This window comes from Dermacentor andersoni, chromosome 3, assembly GCF_023375885.2.
Source record: "Dermacentor andersoni chromosome 3, qqDerAnde1_hic_scaffold, whole genome shotgun sequence".
Classification (NCBI taxonomy): Eukaryota; Metazoa; Arthropoda; class Arachnida; order Ixodida; family Ixodidae; genus Dermacentor; species Dermacentor andersoni.
In genome coordinates, this window is record NC_092816.1 from 103,715,144 (window position 1) to 103,734,256 (window position 19,113).

At 42.5% G+C, this 19,113-nt stretch overlaps 1 protein-coding gene across 1 annotated transcript; it reads left to right on the plus strand.

Moving 5' to 3' along the window:
* The first annotated feature begins 196 nt into the window (after positions 1-196).
* On the plus strand, positions 197-18,444 carry LOC126541331 (transport and Golgi organization 2 homolog). Its single transcript, XM_050188082.2, has 8 exons — positions 197-420; positions 643-785; positions 1,780-1,905; positions 6,918-7,032; positions 7,130-7,203; positions 10,115-10,271; positions 15,700-15,807; positions 18,060-18,444. The coding sequence occupies exons 2-8, from the start codon at positions 644-646 to the stop codon at positions 18,187-18,189; spliced, it is 852 nt and encodes a 283-aa protein (XP_050044039.1). The 5' UTR covers positions 197-420; position 643; the 3' UTR covers positions 18,190-18,444.
* Positions 18,445-19,113: the final 669 nt, after the last annotated feature.

Here is a 19,113-nt window from a genome sequence, read left to right on the forward strand (position 1 = left end):
TCAGCAGGCCTTTGGCTTGCTTACAAGCGTTAAAAGGACAATAAATAACATAACTAAAACATTAGGCTGACATTATGGTTCATATGTGGCAAATAAAAGTAAAGTGATCAGTTTCACAGAACTACAGCTTGGCGTTAGTTACAATCTTGATTCCAGCCAGCAATGCGAGTGTCGTTCCTCTAGTCTATCTCCCGTTACTCCCGTCACGTCAGTCGCAGCTGTTCTAAAAAGCTTGCCGGTTTGCCGCAGAAGCGTCCGATGCGTTTCTGGGACGATAACAATACTTTGGCGCGACCTTCGTCTCGCATAACGGTAGTCGCACGCTGTATCGCTGATTGCATCGCGTGATAAATGCGGAATTTGCGCTGGTCCTCACGGCCTTTTCATTCTTCCTTGCTGCAGTCTTCTCTCGGCTACCACGTAAGCGGCGGGATGACGTTTGTCGCAATGACAACGAACACATATTGGCATGTGATCTCGTGTGTTGCGTGACCCTGTCTTTCGGTGTTGAAAACGGAGCGCTTTTGCCGCTGTTTGCAAATCGCGTGACACTTTGCGGCAGCTAGCGATCGCGAAGTCATGGCTGCATGACTGGTGCTTTGCCGCTGTCTGCAATTTACCATCCCCCTAACGGCGTTTCAGGATGTGCCTGCTGTTCGTCTACACTAATCCCGACCCGGACGATGACGAATTCAGCTTGGTGCTGGTTAACGTCAGGGACGAGTTCTTCCATCGTCCCACGAAGCCAGCGTCTTTCTGGGAGGAAGATCCTAATATTGTCGGAGGTACATTAATTGTGAAACGTATGTTGCATTCCGCCGACATTGCTACATTCGGCGTTTTCACTGCCAGTTAGCCGCTTAAGTGCGACCTATTTAGTCTAATCTACGAGTTATATGCTCGATGCATATGTAAAAGTTTACGCAATAAAGGTTTCGCAAAAAAAGTCGAATGTCAGCCCAGCTTTCGCTTGCAGCCATTATAACAGTACTTAACTATGTTAGTCACGTACATCCGTACAAGTACCGCATTTTAAATACAAGCTGCATGCTCAGGCTCCGAAAATATTGTACTTTTATTTCGGGTCTAGCATCCCGTAAACTTCTGACCCTGCCTGTATACATGTGCAATTATTTTGCCGTAGACCTTATCTAAAAGGCAACTGCTCGCGATTGCGTTGAGGCAGGACAAGCTGAATCCCCGGCTATCGTTAATTTATGCAAGCACTGTTGTCGAGTAGCTTTCCCAAGAGGCAGCCATTTCTGCCATCGCAATCGCGCTTATTGGCTAGAGTTCAGCCTTCACGTAATGGCTCTTATAAGAGATAAATGTAAGCTACTGTAACTTCCAAAGGGAGAAACTCGTGCAGCTGGGGTAGAACTAAAATGGAAGAGATGAGCCTCAGTGCGAGGACCAAGTTTTAAACGAGGTGTTTTCATTGTCAGGGAAACTCCTGGTCTTCTACAGGGCACATCAGCGTGTCGAAGACATGGTGTGTATTTGTCAATCCCAGTGCAGAGCCTACGCTTCAAGATGAGCTTGTGAAAAATGCATTTACCTTCCTCTAAGTATTTGCAGCATACTGGCCTTTTCCTCCGATGTTCTCTACCTCTTTGCAGGTTGCCATCTAGTGTAGTTTTCTTGACTTTACTATGCTGTCTAGGAAATTACTCATTTCTCTCTGACTAACACAAACGCATTTTAGTTGCGCTGCTTTTCTAAGAATCGTGTGTAAAGCATGGAATAGCATTTTCCTAAACAGTTGTGGTCATCTCTCAGGCCAGGATCAGGAGAAGGGCCGTGAAGGAGGCACGTGGATGGCTGTGTCCAAGAGTGGCCGCATTGCTGCGCTGCTCAACATCCTCCAGCCAGCCCATTGCGTGGATCCAACAAAGCGCGGCCGAGGTGAGCCTTCGTCTGGGCCACATACAGTGACTGCCACCTGAGTGCTTACCAGTGAATTCAAGAAAAGCCCATTCATTGGGTGCTGAGGCTTACAGTTCTGGCTTTCACATGGGGGTAGTGGCTGCTAGGGCACTGCAAATGCCGGACTGGCATGAGTGCCATAATGGAATGTCAGAACAGCAAGGTGATTCTTTTCACATTGTGCATCCTGTTTGTGCAATGTAGAGAGTGGTAAGTGGTTTAGAAAAGGGGCAACAGCATAGCAAGTGAGCTATGTGGCTGCAAGTTGGCTGCCTGAAACACATAATAGCCAAACATTGGTGTCCAGTATGCTCCTGTCTTTATCTATAACTGGATTAAAAAAGAACTGCCTACATATTACATGGAGCGTTTATCAGAGATCGTTAGAGAGCACTCTGGCACCGTGCCTGTTTTGCTTTGTATACTGTCACAGACAAAGAAATGTGAACGTGTGGTTAACAGGAATGGTTTATTTCGTATTTTGCCTTTCGCACTTTTTGAGATTTTGGCATTATTTTGGTTTGTATGCGGGGTTTGAGGCTTGCACTGTCTTTGACGACAGGATATGTAGTGTTGGCAAATTGCACTTTTCAAGTTGTTTTTCCTAAGAGGTATTTTGCTCTGTATTTTTCTGTTACTGCTTCGTTTGTCCATGGTAGTAGTTGTAACTAAATCAATAACCATAAATGATGATTCAGCTTCTTTCCGAATTTTCGATGCAATAAATGTCAATTGCTCACTGTCCATATATTATGAAAGAGAGAAAATAAACATCTTTATGATGTGAATGTAGCTTTAGAGAGGCGTCCTCATTCCAGAATGCCTTGAGCTCGGGCCGGTATGTTAGGAAACCTTGGTAAATTAACAACTAATTATCCAAGCACCGTGGGTTCTCGAGTAAATTGCTTCTTTCTGAAGTGTGCATGTGAAAACTGAAAATAGTGAACTTATAGCCCTCAGAGAATAAGTGTAACTAGTCATTGCTATTATAATAAATTTTTATGAGAAATTAGCATCAAGTTGACGTAAGAGGCGAGGTTATATCCTTTGGAGGCTAGTGCCAGAAACTCTCGTAATATACTGGGGGACCATAAAGTCTCTGTGCACCCGATAAAAACACTGCAGGAAGCAAAGATGCATATCGAAATAGGAAAGGTGCACTACTTTGAACCATAAGAGCTAAAGTAGTAGCAATGTAACTGGAAGTGCCTAGAGCGCACGACACCCGACTTTCAATATTTGTTGACATATCAAGTTATCTTTTCGAAGAAGCCTTATTGACATATATGTTGCCTGCACTGTATTGTTTCATGCAATCTGTCCAGTGTGAAATGCAAATTGCACTGTGAAATTTGGAACAGTTTCTCATTTGTCAATTATGGTCTCTTTTATAAGTTTGGGCACATCACATTGCAGGTGGCATTGAATTCTTAGCTGCTGTATTGCAGTCTGACGGGACAAATTGTTCTCCTCGAATGAGCTGGAAGCTGTTCTCAACTTGCTCACTACAGTCTTCAGCATCTTTAAATGTGCACACCAAATAATGCATGTTGTTGAGGTGCTGAAGTCATAAACACAGCATATTACTTCTGCCATTGTCTGTGTGGCAGTTGTTTGTGTGCCTATGGTGCAATCATCACGCTTATAATTTTGCACTGACAGCATGTGTTGAAAAGTGTAGTCCACTTTCTGGTGAGTCTAGTGGTATACATAATTTATTGAAACATATTTTGCAATGTATTACATGCTCTTCTAATCGCTTTCGCAGTGGCCCTCTTACCATTGTTTTACCACCTGAAAGCCTTAGAGACCGCATGTGACCTCTGTGTGCTGTTACTGGGGCTTGCTTGTATGGGTTCTTCACTTCCGTGTACTTTACTGATTCAGTGCTGAGCACTTTGGAGCCCACTCAAGTGTCGGCAAACATTGTTCACGCGCTGAAGGAGAATTCTCTTTGCAGTCTGATAACCAAGAGATAAGGATAGGGCTATACAATGAGCATTGCTCGGTGCCCCTGCTATTTGCGAGGCTGAAATCTCTTGTCAAAAGTGAAACTGGCCAAAAATACAAGGCTGGCAGGCATAATAATGCAAAGTCAAGAACTACAGCTTCTAATTTGCCCCATGTGTAATCGCTGCTTTACTGGCCTTCACAAGGAAAGGCCATACTTTCCAAAAAGCTTTTCTATAATTCTAGAACTAGATAAGTCTAATGATATGCACAGGCAATGCACCACATTATGTTTTACCTTCTTGGCAATTCTCACAAATGACAATGATGATTGTTTCTGTATCTAACTGTTGTTGCAAACCATCTTTGAGACCTATTATTGTGAATCAGCTGCCTTGCTCTTGCAGAATTATTGTTCCACTAAGTAATGCCTAATGTAGCAGTATTTACTGACAATGCAGAGGAGTTTGAGTTTGGAAGGATCGTTTCAATGCTGAGGTTAAATGTTTTGTTGTGCCACCTATAGCCAACTTGTAGAACTACTCTTTGCAGCAATGCCACTAGTCACGCACGGTTGTGAGACGATACTATTTACAACAATGGCAGAGGGGGCAGATTACAAGAATGAAGCAAAGAGTAATTTCACAAGTCAGCCGCAGGTGGCCATGACACAACATTAAGTTCAGACATGACCCATACTAACCAGCCTAGAGTGACAGCATTTGGACTTCAGCACAGGAAGACTCAGCACTATGCATAGAACAGAGACCTAAAAGGGAGTTTTCCATCTTGGCCCACTGTTCATTGCACTTTTGTGTCGCAGTTCAGTGCGACATAAGCAGTGGAACAGAAAAGGACAGGCATAACATTAAAACACAGAAAGGTAACAGCATGGGTCAGACACAGTTGCACATCTTTGAAGCTGAGACTAAGAAGAAATAGTAGAGTAGGGCAGGTCATCTAATGCATAGAGCAGATGGTTGTCTCGGTAACAGAATGGGTGCTGAGGAATTGGGGATGCTGTGCTGGGCAACAGAGGATAAGCTTGAGTGCTGAGATTAGTAAGTTTGCAGGCATAGATTTTATTCAGCTGATGCAGGGTTATTGGAAATCTCTGTGAGGGGCCTTTGTACTGCATTTAGACTGTCCTGTGATAGGCTGGTTAGTGTAATGTTGATGATGGTCAGCCATTACTGGATTGGGCCAGTTCTTTGTTTTAAACAGTGCTTATGAGAGTAGACTTAACATATTGACATGCTTTTAGGAAAGGTACAACTTACTACACCTTACTTGAAGTAAGTTTGCTATAGGGCTATTTGGTATGTCTGAAATAATATTTGGTATACGTATGTGAAATAAAAGCAATGCAGACTGTATCGTTTGATTATGCTATTTTTGTTTTAATATTGAAGTTCTCCTTTAACCATATTGCAGTGGTGCTTTGTCACCTCCCAATGCACAAAAATAATGGTTCTGGAATATTGGAAGCACCTGATGCAAGCACACGCAGTTTTTTTTCCTTTGTTGCAGCTCCTTTTGGCATATTTTTCAACTATTGATAATTGCACTTTTCAATGTCTGCGTGCAACAGCAACACTTTCATGAAAAAATTTATGTGCACTTTCTGTGGCATGAAGTGCAGAAAGAATGGCAACATTTTTTTCGGAGGTTTTATACATAAAGAAATCGCAAGTTTCCGAAGATTATATTTTTTTTCTTCCTTCTCTTTTCTTTTTTTACTGATGAGGAATAGTATATTCCACCTTCATATGGCCAGAAAACATCAAATGAGAGAACTGACGAAGAAAGTGACGAGGAACTGCGGTGATCCACCCACAAGGTGGTGCTGGCCGTTTACTCTAGACTGTTACAAAAGTCTCAAAAATAAACAAAATTTTTGTAAATAAATTGCTTACTATGCATTTGTTCACACACGTGTACTTTCTGTGCTGTCCAAAATGTGCAAAAAAGTTTGGAGGATGCTTAAGCTTCACCTTCGAGAGTGGAATGCAATAGCATTCAAAGATCCTTGACTGCTTCTCATGCTTCCTGGCAACTGCAGCTTATGTAACCGTAATGTTTACCGGAAAACACTGGTGGTGAATGCTATGCATTAAGGTGAGCATTCTGGTTGAAACGTGGCCTCTTGCATGGGCCGTGATGCGATGGAGGCGAACGCCATCTGGAGATGTTGCAAGGAATCTAGTGTGCTGCTTCGTGGCCTCCGAGATTTGCGCGCACATATCTTGGATGCTGTGGCCGGTCTATGAATAGTAGAAATGCTGGAAATGGGGTTTGTCTTTGAGTTTCCGCATAAGAGAATTATGTTTTCTCATATATTCAAATTACAAGCTGATGCTATCATGTCTGTAGGTTGTGCATAAGTCATACTTTGCGATTTTTCTGACGTATTTTACTTTGAGAAATTCAGTTAGTTCAGTAACTACTTCAGTAACTACTTCAGTTCAGTAACTAAGTGCTAGACAGAGGGTCTGAGTAGGTGGGTATGCATGGTTGGGTTGGCATTGTTCGGAATGATTTTTTGCTGAAACGACAGTTGACGCTAGACGTGGGATGCCGACGGCAGATTTTCTGCGACACAGGGCCTTTAACACTCTCGTGTTGATAGTTCCTGACCGAAAAGACTGCAGTGGACGTAAAAGCTCTTGACCAGACAGTGTTAAAGGAGCATTAAGTCCCCTTGTGTGATAGTGTGATATGACCCATTATAATTTTCTAACCATTCATCACGTTTTCTTTTTCTCTTGTCCACCTGATGCACGCTGCAGTGTCTGACTGCATTTTTGTTGTTCCTTGATGTTTGGTTTTGTTCTTTGTTAATATTTGAAATTAAGTGTTTTATTCTTATGTCCTTCTCTCCCACCAAACATGTCAAATAGAATTGCCGTTCTCTTGTATCTTTGTACACTTGGATTATGCCTAGGAATCCCAAAAAAGGCTTGCCAACCAGAGGGTACGCGTTCGCAAACATTGGTTGAGAAACTAAACTGTCATAACTTTGGCATATAACTTCTTTGCAGGCTTCCTGGTGGTGGATTTCATTAAGTCTGCAGTGGATGGGAACACGTACCTGACCAAACTGATGAAGGAGAAGGACGAGTTCAACGGATTTCTGTTTGTCGCCATTGAGGCCAAGTAAGTTTCACAGTACTGTTCACATTGGCATAGTGTAGATTCTGTGCAAAATGCGTGCCCCAGTGTACTCGACCACATTTTGATCTTGTGGTTGCAGGCCTCTTCAGAAGAAGATTTCCATGAGTTACTACAGCAACCTCCAAGAGGGCAAACCGGTGAAAACAGAGCCAGGTGAGGTCTGCATGAATTGGAGAGCTTGTGCCTGCTGCCCTACTAGTGCTGCTGTCTCTTGAAAGATAGCCGAGTTGCCATTCAATAGTTTTGTTGCATGTTATATACATAGCAGTGTGAAGGGAACAAGATATACGAAATAAGACCTACGACCACTAGCAGGCTCATGCATTGCAAGCAGCTGTTTGCCTTCACTTGAGTTTTCTGCCTCAAGAAAGGAAGTGACTCAAAATCAGTTTTTGCTGCTTACTCTGTTCAGAAATTAAGCAGCACCATGCTATATTGTTTAGTATGTATGAAAAAGCTCTGGAGTGCATATGCATGAACAACTGAGGAGTTGGTAGGAACAGCCTACGTGTGAGACAACTGTTGGTGGTTAACAAAAAAGGTCTTTATGATCTTAAGATCACTTTTATACCTCTGTCACATGGCATGTGTAATGTCATTCACAGTAAGTGACATTCATACCTAACGTTGTTGCAGTCTTGCATTCCCTATCTACACGGGTATACAAAATGGCATTCACCGTTGATGGCGATGTTTATCTGCACCTTGCGCATACAGACACTTGTAAATCTACATGTATACTTTCACGTTGCGCTTCGCCTTGCGCAAATCGGTGAAGTGGGCTTCCCGCACTTTCAGCAGCGCGCACGTCTCATTGTTGGTGCAGTGCGCTTTTTGCTTCTCATTCTCCGCGGACAAAGCTGCAGAGTTGGCTTCTGTGGTTGATGGATAGCCTTTTTAGCGTGGCTCCACTTTGAAAACAATACGCAGAAATGAAAAAGAAAAAAGAAACAGATGAGTGTTTGTAAACATGGCCAACAAGAGGTGCTAGCATCCAGTCGGAGACTGAGAATGAGAATATAGCTGCACAAACTACTTCAACAATCGTGCTGTGCATCATAAAATTATTAAAACATTCATAACGGCAATTTTGACAACCTTTACTCTGATTACATTTCATTTTTAGTTATCGATTTCGTAATTTTTGCCAAGCCCCTGTCATTGACATTACTCAAGTCGCGCCTGCATGAGTTCAGGAAACTCATTTAATGGGCGAATGCCATTATCTGGGAATGTCATGTAGAAGCAACAAAAATGGCATTAAGACGTAATCTCATTCAGTGTGAATGACATTACAAGTGCCATGTGACAGGGGAATTAATTGAACTTTTTATGCTATGCAGGGTAAGTTGTAGATGGCATCCGAAGAAGAAGTGGGAAAGGAAGCAGTGTTGTTAGTTTAAAAGCCAGCTCCTTACCATGCTTTATGCATTAATAGCTTACAATGCCGGCTCACAAATAATGTTGAAATGATGAGCACAGTAATATACGAGATTGTGTATCACTGTAAGTTATAAGTTAAGTTGTAAGTTAAGTTACAAGTTAAGTTGTAAGTTAAGTTACAAGATAGTTATGGTCACCCTAACCTGTACAACCAAGGACACCAAAGCCACTTATGTCAAAGGAGTTCTGACACTTGAAGTTGTTGAACAACTACCATGTGCTTCTCCTACATAAGAGTGCGATGCTTAGCAAGTACTGTAAAGGTTAGGATACACTTATGCGAGATAGGATGTTAGTTTGATATTGAACCTTGAACTAGGGAACAGCATGAAAGATGGAGACAGAGAAGAGGCACACAACCCAACATTAGTGTGTGCCTCTTCTGCATCATCTTCTTTTGCGCTATTCCCTAGTTCAAGACATTCACCCAACTACCCGACATGTTCACTTTATTAATATTAAGGCTGGTCTCGAAATGCCCGACCTAGTGTCATGACACTAAGAGCTAAATTTGCTGACATAGTGTAGCATCAAAGCTAGGCATGGTGATATTGCCTATAAAAAACATGGAACAGAGTGCACCTTATAGCGACACTCTCGCATGGCAGCTGCAGGGGTTGCAGGGACAGAATGAACGAGTGCTTTGCATCAGCCTTCTGGGTGCCAGAACTGAAGCTGGTTTACAAGAATAAGTATTAAAATAAATCATTTGGGTGCTCTGATGCCTGCCTTTCTTTTTCTTTTTACCAGGGCTTGGACCTTCACCTAATGCAAAAATTTGGCCAGTAGAAGATGCTGTGCCATTACTCTTTTAGAGGGACTTCGCTTGTTTTTTTTTTTTTTTTTCTATTTCACTGATGGGATTCTACAATTTCTTGTTACTTCTTTTAGGAGCTTAAGATTATGCCTGCTTCTGTTATTCTTAAGACTAATTTGACACCTCATTGAAATGAGGACATTGACCTTAACACAAAGGCACCTCACATTTCACTATCTTCTAAGGCTTCACACCACAGCCACTATCCCAAACTTCACATCCTCGTTTTCTCACGTTTTCTGTGTTCTTTGCACTATAACAACGTATTCAGTTTTGCAAGTGCCCTCCCTTCACAGAATTCCCAGCTAACAGAGAGCACTTGTTTAAGTTTCTCTCCTTGAAAAGCTGCAGAGCATCTATGCCCCATTATTGCTCAGTGCAAGTTGGTTCTCGAGCCTGTGATGACAATCAGGTTTCGGTCATTTTTTGTCAGAGTTAACAATTTCATCCAGCTTTCAAAACGTGCAACGCGACGTTTTTAGCTCTACAACGTATATTTTCATTTTAAAAGGACGTTATGTATGTCATTAAGATGGAACATTTCATTTATTTTAAACACACTGTGCTAATTATTTGGTGTTGGTGCTAATTCACTCTGTCCTCCTTGAGTACAGCAGTCATAGCAGCTGTGATAATATTGCCACACTTCTTCATAACTATGTAATGGATTTTTGCAGAGACAAGTTCAGTATCTAATTAGTACTGTGAGCTAGATTTCAGTAGGTCTTTAAATTAACTATATGTAGAAAACCTGAAATGGCTTTTTCAAGTTCTGACTTGACTTACTTCCTTTCTTCTTCTCAGGCTTCTATGCGTTTGGCAACAGCGTACCCCCACAGTTTTGGGCCAAGGTCAGATATGGCAAACAGAAGTTTGAGGAGCTCATCAGGCAAAACAACCGGTTCTCTCAAAAGGATAAACTTCTGAAGAAGATATACGATTTCCTGGACGACCCAACGTCGTGAGGCTTGCCATATTTTGTTCCAGTGCAGTTATTCCAATTGTGAACGTTGTAGCTGCTATTCCTTGTACCATGTTTTGTCACATGATTCTTGCACCTTTTCTCATGGAAAATTGATGTGAAGTTGGGGGTGTGCAATAATTATGCGGCTAAAATTTTTTGGTAAGATGTTCTAAGTGCTGAATATATAAAAAAAAAAAGATGAAGCGGCTTTGTGTCAGGTTTTGCACACCAGCCACTACAAACTCAAACGAAATGTTACATTGAAAAGCCACTTGCTTTTATAATACAAGCATAGGTTCTACACAAGGAGGAATTGTGAAGGACCTTATTTGCAGGCCCCAGGTAAACATAGTCACTGAACTGATAAATTAAGTGGCTCGGTCCCAACTTATACGTAGTTGATGCCAATATTGATATAGGAAAACTCAGCCAACTGCCGCTGCAGTAATTTTCGTCGGTGCGATGGTTACGAGAGGAAAGAGGAATTCACATTTTTGATGGCCAATACGGGGGGTGCGAGTGTTATGTGAGTAAATACGATATTAGCTCTGAGTAATGGTGATGAAGACGGGTAGCTACGTGGCGAGGCCTCAGCCTCGACCTCAGTTGAAAACCTGTCATCGTGCAGTGAGATTGCTGTGCATTCTGACATGGGGAATGAAGGAAGCATCATGTGCTGAGAGAAGTATCATTTAAAATTGCCTTTCATTTAGGACACGAGAAGGCCATCTTGCAAGAAGGTCAGCCATACAGAAGTCGTCCAAGTTCTTGGGAAACTGAATAGTGGGGATAGGGGTGCAGAATAAGGCAGATCATTGCTCATACTTGCTCACTGGTATTTTTCGCAGGCTATGTACCAGTTAGACTCATGCGTACTCGCACTGGCCAACACTCACTTGCATTCATAGTCGCTTCCATTTGCATTTACTGGCACCCACTCAGGCTTGTACTCATGTTCACTCACACTCACATACATACATACTCGCATTCACTCAAAATCAGCGTCACTGACCTTTGTTTGTACTCCCATTAACCAGCGGTCACTCCTGTTCATATTAATGTCGACTCAAACTCACCAACATGGACTTCCATTCATGCTCCCACCCTTCGTCACTCAATAATGCTGTAACTCACGTCTGTGAAAGCGAGTATGTCAGTGTGCTGGTAACTCAGTATGCTGACCTATGACATTGGGTTCGCAAACTGTTCGACTTGTCAGAGAGCTTGTTATTGTGAACGGGGTTCACCCTAAAGGAAGTGTACGGTATTGCTGTTTTAAACAACTTTGTATGCCGAAATTATAATGTGAAAGGGTACTTTTTACCGCCCACAAAACAAAGAGCACGTAAAAGTTACGATAGACTTAATATAGGGCTTTTTACCACAGTGCCGTGAACTATGCATTACAACAGCGCATGCGGGCCACAGCACCCGATGTGGGGCTTGACTGGCACAGTTGAGCTTTAGTAGCGACGCTGCATGGACAAGTATCATTTTTTTTATCTATGTCAGTTGATTCTTTAGCACACCATATTTCTCATCTTATGAATGAAGATTTCAGATGTAACCTCAATGCATGCTCTTTAAATGTCTATTTAAGCAAAGTTTTTAGTTTGTTTTTTCTCCCTAATCAAATACAGTGCACCCTCGTCAATCCGACCCTTGTTAATTGGGAAAATGGGATAATTCGTAGTCCTCTGGTCCCAGCAGGCATATGCGTTATTCACTGACATCAAACTCTTGTTAATTCGGACGTATTTGGCTGCACTCCAGTTAATTCAGACAACCCTTATAGCACCTGAAATTGGCGACACCAAAAAGCAAATGTGGCGCTAGGTTCAAATCGAAACAAAGCAGCTGATTCCACATCACCATGGCCATCAATGGAAATCGTAGGGGAATGACATGAATGCGGGAATGCTTAGTTCCTATTTGGCCTGTCAAACCTTTATTCTTCTGTTTACCAACACGCATGACACCGCATTGACTGCATGCTTTCAGAGTTGCAAACTCTGCCATCCATGATCAGGGTGTCTACCAACCGAGAAAACCGGGAATTCTCAGGGATTTTGAATAGTCTGGAAATACTCAGGAAAAAACTCGGGGAATTTGTGCTTCTGTCAGGGAAAATTAGCTGTCATTTTATTGAGAGGGAACGAAACTCGCGGTATTGCTGGCTCAAGCAACAGATAGGGATCGTAACGAATCGTCTTTGATGCCATGCCGTCGGCTGGAGGAGTTGCCAGTGTACAGTCAGCGACCGACTTTCCAGACGCCCGATAACTCGGACGGCTTTGTGGCATCACCATATCCCATAGAGTCATTGTGCAAGAACGTCTGAAATTTCGGACGCGAGGACCCTTCGCCGTCCGATTTTCCGGACATTTCGCAGTCCGCAGGTTTGAAACGGCATTAATCAAAGGCACCACTGCTGCCATTATTTTAATTACCTAGCCGCTTCAAACCGCCGCTCTCGCACACAGATCAGCTGGCAGCCATAGCCACCACCACGGCAAATGCTAGGCCTAGCTGCTTCGACGTTCGCTATTAAGCTTCTTGCCGTTCGGTGCCATGTTTTTCATTGAAAGAATTCGCCGCTGTTAGCAATGGCATTGACGCCGACTTGTGGTCCTCGCGATGGGCTTTGAAGCTCGGAAAACACGGCGCGTTGCATTATGCCGGTCCCAAAAGTCAGCTTCGCCTCAATACAGCTTTATTGTACGGTGATACATGCGAAAAGATATTGCGGTGAAGCATAACTAGCACGGGAATGGGCAATTATCACGGGACACAGTATGTATTCATTAATTATACATGTGTCTGCCCGCCGTCTCTTGTCACAGTGCGAGCACCGATATGCGTAATAAGTTACTGGCAGGCCTTTTCGGATGTGCCCGTGGCAATTTGAGCTCTTAAGGGCATTGAAAGACTTGCATTCATTTTTTCAAACTGCCCGATTTTTTGGACATTCTTGCGGCGCCTAGGGAGTCCGAAAAATCGGACGTTGACTATACAACTGACCAAGAGGATGCTTCAAATGGTCCGTGGGGAAAATGCACGGTGGAAGGAAGATGATAACAGAAAGGACCTATGCATTGAGGAATGAACTTGAAAGAAAGCATGCTGCCACTTCTTTCAAGGAGCTTGAGCTCAAAAAACAAAGTGTTCGGTGACGCCGACATGCAGATGTCGCTCATCCAAACCAAAACTAACTCTTTAATGCAGTGAAATGCGACACTGAGGCATTGTGCGCGGGCTGAGAGTATGTCAGGACAGTTGAGGTTGACACACCAGCTGTTGAGAGAGAATCACACAAAGTTCAGGCCTCATACCAATGAGCTTGCTGTCAGTTGATAGAAATAGCTCATATCCCCTTCAGTCACAGCGTCCACATTTGTGGACGCGACCTATTTTTGCCCTTTCCGTGCAGTGGTAGCAGGCAATAAAGCAGACATTAAGTTTAGGGTAAATTGAACATTCTGATAATCTAAATTACTTCCATTTTACTTCTGAGTGATATGTATCATTACAGAATACAACTCTGGTGAAGGCACTATCATGTTCTACGTGATGTTTGGTGTGGGGCCTGTCGGTAGCAACCTTGAAACATATTTTTTCTTTCTTGAATTCGAGCAGGGGATTTAACCATTTTGATGAAGAAACCTAGCATGATTGACTTTACAATATTGAAATATTTAATTACTCTGTAATTATGATGACTCATCATAAAATGCTCTAACAGTCATTCTGCCACCTTGATTTGCTTTCAGTAGAGTCTCAAGCACCATCTATGCTTCGCATATGTACTGACAGTCGATCATAATTGGTGACTGAAAGGAATATTCAAAAATATTTGTGTCTGTATGCATCTTCTTTAGAACATATTTTATTCGCGGTGCGTTTTAGTAGCCCTTCTCTTCCGCTTTCATATTGAATAAAATAAACACTGCTCATTACTATTCAAACTGGATTAACTCTGTTTTTTTATTTTTTAGCATGCTTACTAGAAGGTGACAGCATCGGGTGACATGCTGTCAGCCCGTCTTGACATAGAACGAAGTTCTGTGTCACTCAGGGAATTTTGCGAAGGCATTCAAGGAAAACCTAGAAAACTCAGCGAATTTGAATATGTCAACTTGGTAGACACCGTGACGGTAGCACCAACAGCAATCACAGTTTTGTCTGCCGCGGTTAAGGTGTTTTGTGTTGACCAGTGCTTGTTTGCTGCAAGCCTTCAAAACTGCATAGTCACCATCCATGATTGCTTTGATAATGACGCATGATAATAAAGCAGCACTTGTGGCAAACATTCATTTATTTTCATCATGACAGTGCGTAATGGCTGCATGCCTTGATAACTGCGTAGGCACCATCTGTGATCATCTCAATAGTGACAATGGTTGTGGCAAACCGTAGTTTCCTTTCACTTACTATGTGTTCGCTGCGGGCCTGCAGAACTGTGTAGTCACCATCCATGATTGCGACGATATGACCATGGTTTCATCTGTAGTGGTTGCAGCGAGCAATAGTTTTACATTGAAATGCAATGCATGCGCAAATGTCACAAATGCGGGGAAGCTGTCGGGTATGAAAAGCGATTCCACCCCCCAGCTAAATTGCGTTGGGTGGCCGATCTGTTGTTGACCCGCTCACTGGCAAAAAAATAATCTGGATATGCGTGCGACGGTGAAAAGCATGCGCCAGAATGAAGGTGTGGGTCTTGCACCAGCACTGCAAATGAAGTTGCGAGGCCTTTGCCGTTGCGAGCCCTAAGCAGTTACGTGATGACAAGAACTGCAGCTTCCGCACTTCTCTTGTGCTAAATGAAAGCCAGATTTGTTAAATTTAAATTAAATTGTGGGGTTTTTACGTGCCAAAACCACTTCCTGATTATGAGGCAGGCCGTAGTGGGGGGCTCTGGAAATTTTGACCACCTGGGGTTCTTTAATGTGCACCTAAATCTAAGTATATGGGTGTTTTGGCATTTCGCCCCCATCGAAATGCGGCCGCCATGGCCGGGATTCGATCCCGTGACCTCGTGCTTAGCAGCCCAACACCATAGCCACTAAGCAACCACGGTGGGTCGCCAGATTTGTTGTTTCATTCAGTAAATAAGCGTGTTCATGCAGTAAGCATTTGTTTATTGTTCTCTTAATACACTTGATAATTCAGCATTCGCTTAATTCAGTCAGTTTTCTTCCGGTCCTGGGAAATCCATATTAATGAGGTTTTACTCATTAGATTGTGTCAGAATAGGAGTATCTATGCACTCTGTGGGAAATGTGAAACTAAAATATTGTAGCAGAGTGCAAATGAATGAGGGGCAGAAGGCAGGCGATATTGGGGCTAGGCTTCAGCCATTGAGGTTGTGTCACTCCTTGAGAGTTCACATTACAGTTCATTGATGTGCAGTTTTCATTTTTAGCTACCCAGTGGATGACGCCATGAGAAAGCAGTCACAAGAGCCTGAGTCAAACTTGAGGCTGATGAACCAGATGAAGTACATCTTGCCCAACTACAATTATGGCACAAGGTACTACCTCTCCGTTAACAAAGTAGTCTGTCATCATCACTGCCAATGTCGAAATTTTTCTTGCAAGGATACTGTCTAGACAGCATAAAAAATTCACTAGAATTGGCTAAACATTCTTGTGAATCTACTGAAAGTGAGCTAAAGAAACTTCATGCAAATTTCACTCCGTACAAAAAATTATGCATGAATTAAATGTACATTGCACACGTAATGAGAAGATGTGGGATTGTTCCCCACCTGCTGCAAGTTGTTTTTTCGTCCAGTTTCAATTCCATTGATTTATAATTTCTTTATTTCATTCAGTAAGTACAAGTAATTTTCCTTATATGTATATATATATATATATATATATATATATGAAATGTAATTTGCAGGATATTTCTTTAGCTCACTTTCAGCAGATTCGTGAGAATGTTTAGCCAATTCTAGTGAATTTTTTATGCTGTCTAGACAGTATCCTTGCAAGAAAAGTTGCGACTATATATATATATATATATATATGGAGTAGTTATTCCTTAAGAAGTCTTGCAGATCAACAGCAATTGCGCTGCGAAATGCACAACGTGAAATTCCTGTGATCACTCTACTTCATTGCCTGCTAAGTACGAAATGCACAGTAGTAAATGTCGTATTAGAGCTGTGTAGCAACGATGTTTCGCCAACTTTAGTATAACTTAGTCTCCATGAGTAGACCTGAATTGAAATCTTGCCATGTATTAGAGCCCCAAACAGTTCGTAGTGTCTAATGAATTGTAAATTTGTCATAGTTGATTGAATGCTGTGGTTCCTGTGTTTTCCAATGCATGCTATAGGAATGCAATAGGACACCTTACACAGCTTGTGCGAGTACTATGTACTCAAGTTTGCATCGTCTGAACAGTGTCATGGATACTTTTAGGCTGAATACTGAAACTCTGGCATAGAAGTTTTATGACCAGAAAGAAAAGCTATCAAGGAACTATGGCATTAGCATAAAAAGGTGCACCAGTTTATTATGACAATGTAAGAAGTATTGAGTGTGTAGGCTTGGAGAACTTTGGTGACTATAGTGAACTTTGCTGTTAGATCGGCTGTAATTTTTTTCATGAAAGTGATTTAGTTTTCAGAAATGTATTTTACGGATGATCCGAAATATAGCAGATGTAAAAATTTAATAAAGTTGAATATATGTACTTTTGTTAGGTGCTCTTTTCACGGACATGCACAGAGGAACAGCAGTTCTTATGTAACGAAAATATCTTATGACCCAAGTAGTTCCCTTTGTCACCAAGAGATGCTGCTGTTGTGGCCCAACATTTGCTGTCACATCGTATAGATGTCCACTCATTTCCAAGGGTAGAGCCACATATCATCATTAACAGAGACGCAACTGAAGCGCCAGCTGCCGGTGACAAATTTACCATATTTTTGCGCATATAACCTGCACCATGTGCCGCGCTGCCATGAAGCCACAGCTAAAGGCAAAGTTCTCCGGTATTCAGTTTCGTTATCTCCTAAGGAACCCCACCTTCTCCTCGCCCCTGCGTGTTGAAGCAGTCTTCTCCCCTCTGTCATGGTCTGCCACTCTCCTTCGCATTACGGGTCGCCATTTTGCATTTAGTACTTAGCGAATAGCACACACGGCACCGGCAAACTCATACGTCACCCACTTCCGCGGCGTTCCCTCAATCTGCGCGAAGCGCTTCGCGATACGGCGCTAAGCCAAATCACTGTTCAGATTTTCGGCTCGGTCGTGTTTGCTTCATCGGCGTTGCCAACGCGAGGGCTTCTCCGTCCACGCTGTTATCCGCGGTCGTGCGAGGGCTAGTTGCTGAGTGATCCGATTCACGTCACATATCGTGACTGATTCGTCCGCAGTCATATCTGGCTTGTGAATCCAGCTTTGTCGGCATCACTGAAGAAGGGGGGAACAGAGCCGCTGGCTGAAGATACGACGTAAGTCGTGCATCCACGAATGGAGACTGTTTTTGCACAGATTTGAGCAGTGTTGTATGCAGTTACTTTTGCGGATTATACACGGGGATAGTTCTTTTCTTCTTTCCAGGCTGTTGTAATTGGGGGTGCTGGTTATGCGTGATGGCGGGTTATATGCGCCAAAATAAGGTATTCACTTTTTCTGACATTTTTATTGCTCTTAGCTTTTTCTGCTAGTTATGGATCACCCTTTATGGGTACTTAACGATAACAATGTGTGAAAAGTGTGAACAAATGCATAGTTCATGTATGTTCATTTCACTTCTTGTTTCTTTCAGGACACACACTGTTCTTTTTGTGAACGGTGCGGGCAAGGCCGAGTTTATTGAGAAGACTATGAAGGAGCCTATCGACATCCAGTCTAAAATAGTGTGGGAGACAAGGACCTTCACCTTCGACATTGCATAATTTGTGGATATTTGTTAGACACAAAATTAGGTCACCGTTTTTTCGCTTGGATGTGTTCCAGTGTACGTAGTTATACTTATCGTGTTTTACTTTTTTAGGTGGAATTGCACACCTTTTTTTAGATATTGCTGAATACTCTGGGAGGATATAATATATGTGATGTGTTGTATGTGAAGCCGAGAGCCTGTGTTTATAAAGATCTTTGCTGTTATGCTGGCAATTAAAGATTTTATAAATGCGTGTTGTTGAACTGGACATGGTCAGGCCCTTATTTTTATATTTTGCACAAACCTTCTTTTTTAACTACGAAAATGTTAAAATTGGAGCAATGTAAATCTTGGTGACTTGGTTGTTACCATTTGAGTGTACAGATTGGCAGTCTCTAGACAATAATTTGCACGGTTATGTGTGTAATTAATATAGTTCCACTAACTTTTTATTTATTGCACGTAGCTGGTTAATGTAAATTAGTGATGTGGAGCCTGTACTTGAAACTGTCTAGCTGAATGAAAAATTTTTCGTTACAGAAGCTCCTGTTGGACCTGTGGGAACAAATATGTCTCCCCGAGAGGTGGAGCCAAAAGCACTCGGTTTTCCTATATGCCTCTCACTTAAGGACTGGTGATGAGCACTGTTGTGGGTTGTTGAAATCTGATTGACGAGTCAAATGCGCTGGCTATTTCCAGCGTGATCACTGGTGGTCGCGAATGTTTGAGCATGCACGCCACTGTTTGTGTACACAGCCAGCTGCTCAACCACTCAACAAGTGTGATTCACACTGCACGGTTCGCTCTTATTACTAATCGAAAGTATTTTATTCGTGGGCGGAAGCCGCCCCCAACGAATGAGGTAGCGTTGCAATGTGTCTGCGGGGATGAATTAGAATGCTTGTCAAAGTAAATGGCACAACTTGTAACAGAATGG

Excerpts from the sequence above, each read along its gene's own strand:
- LOC126541331 (XM_050188082.2), top strand. The coding sequence starts at position 644 with ATGTGCCTGCTGTTCGTCTACACTAATCCCGACCCGGACGATGACGAA. Across the intron at positions 7,204-10,114 it reads ACCGGTGAAAACAGAGCCAG|GCTTCTATGCGTTTGGCAAC; the intron begins GTGAGGTCTGCA and ends TCTTCTTCTCAG. Across the intron at positions 10,272-15,699 it reads TTCCTGGACGACCCAACGTC|CTACCCAGTGGATGACGCCA; the intron begins GTGAGGCTTGCC and ends TTTCATTTTTAG.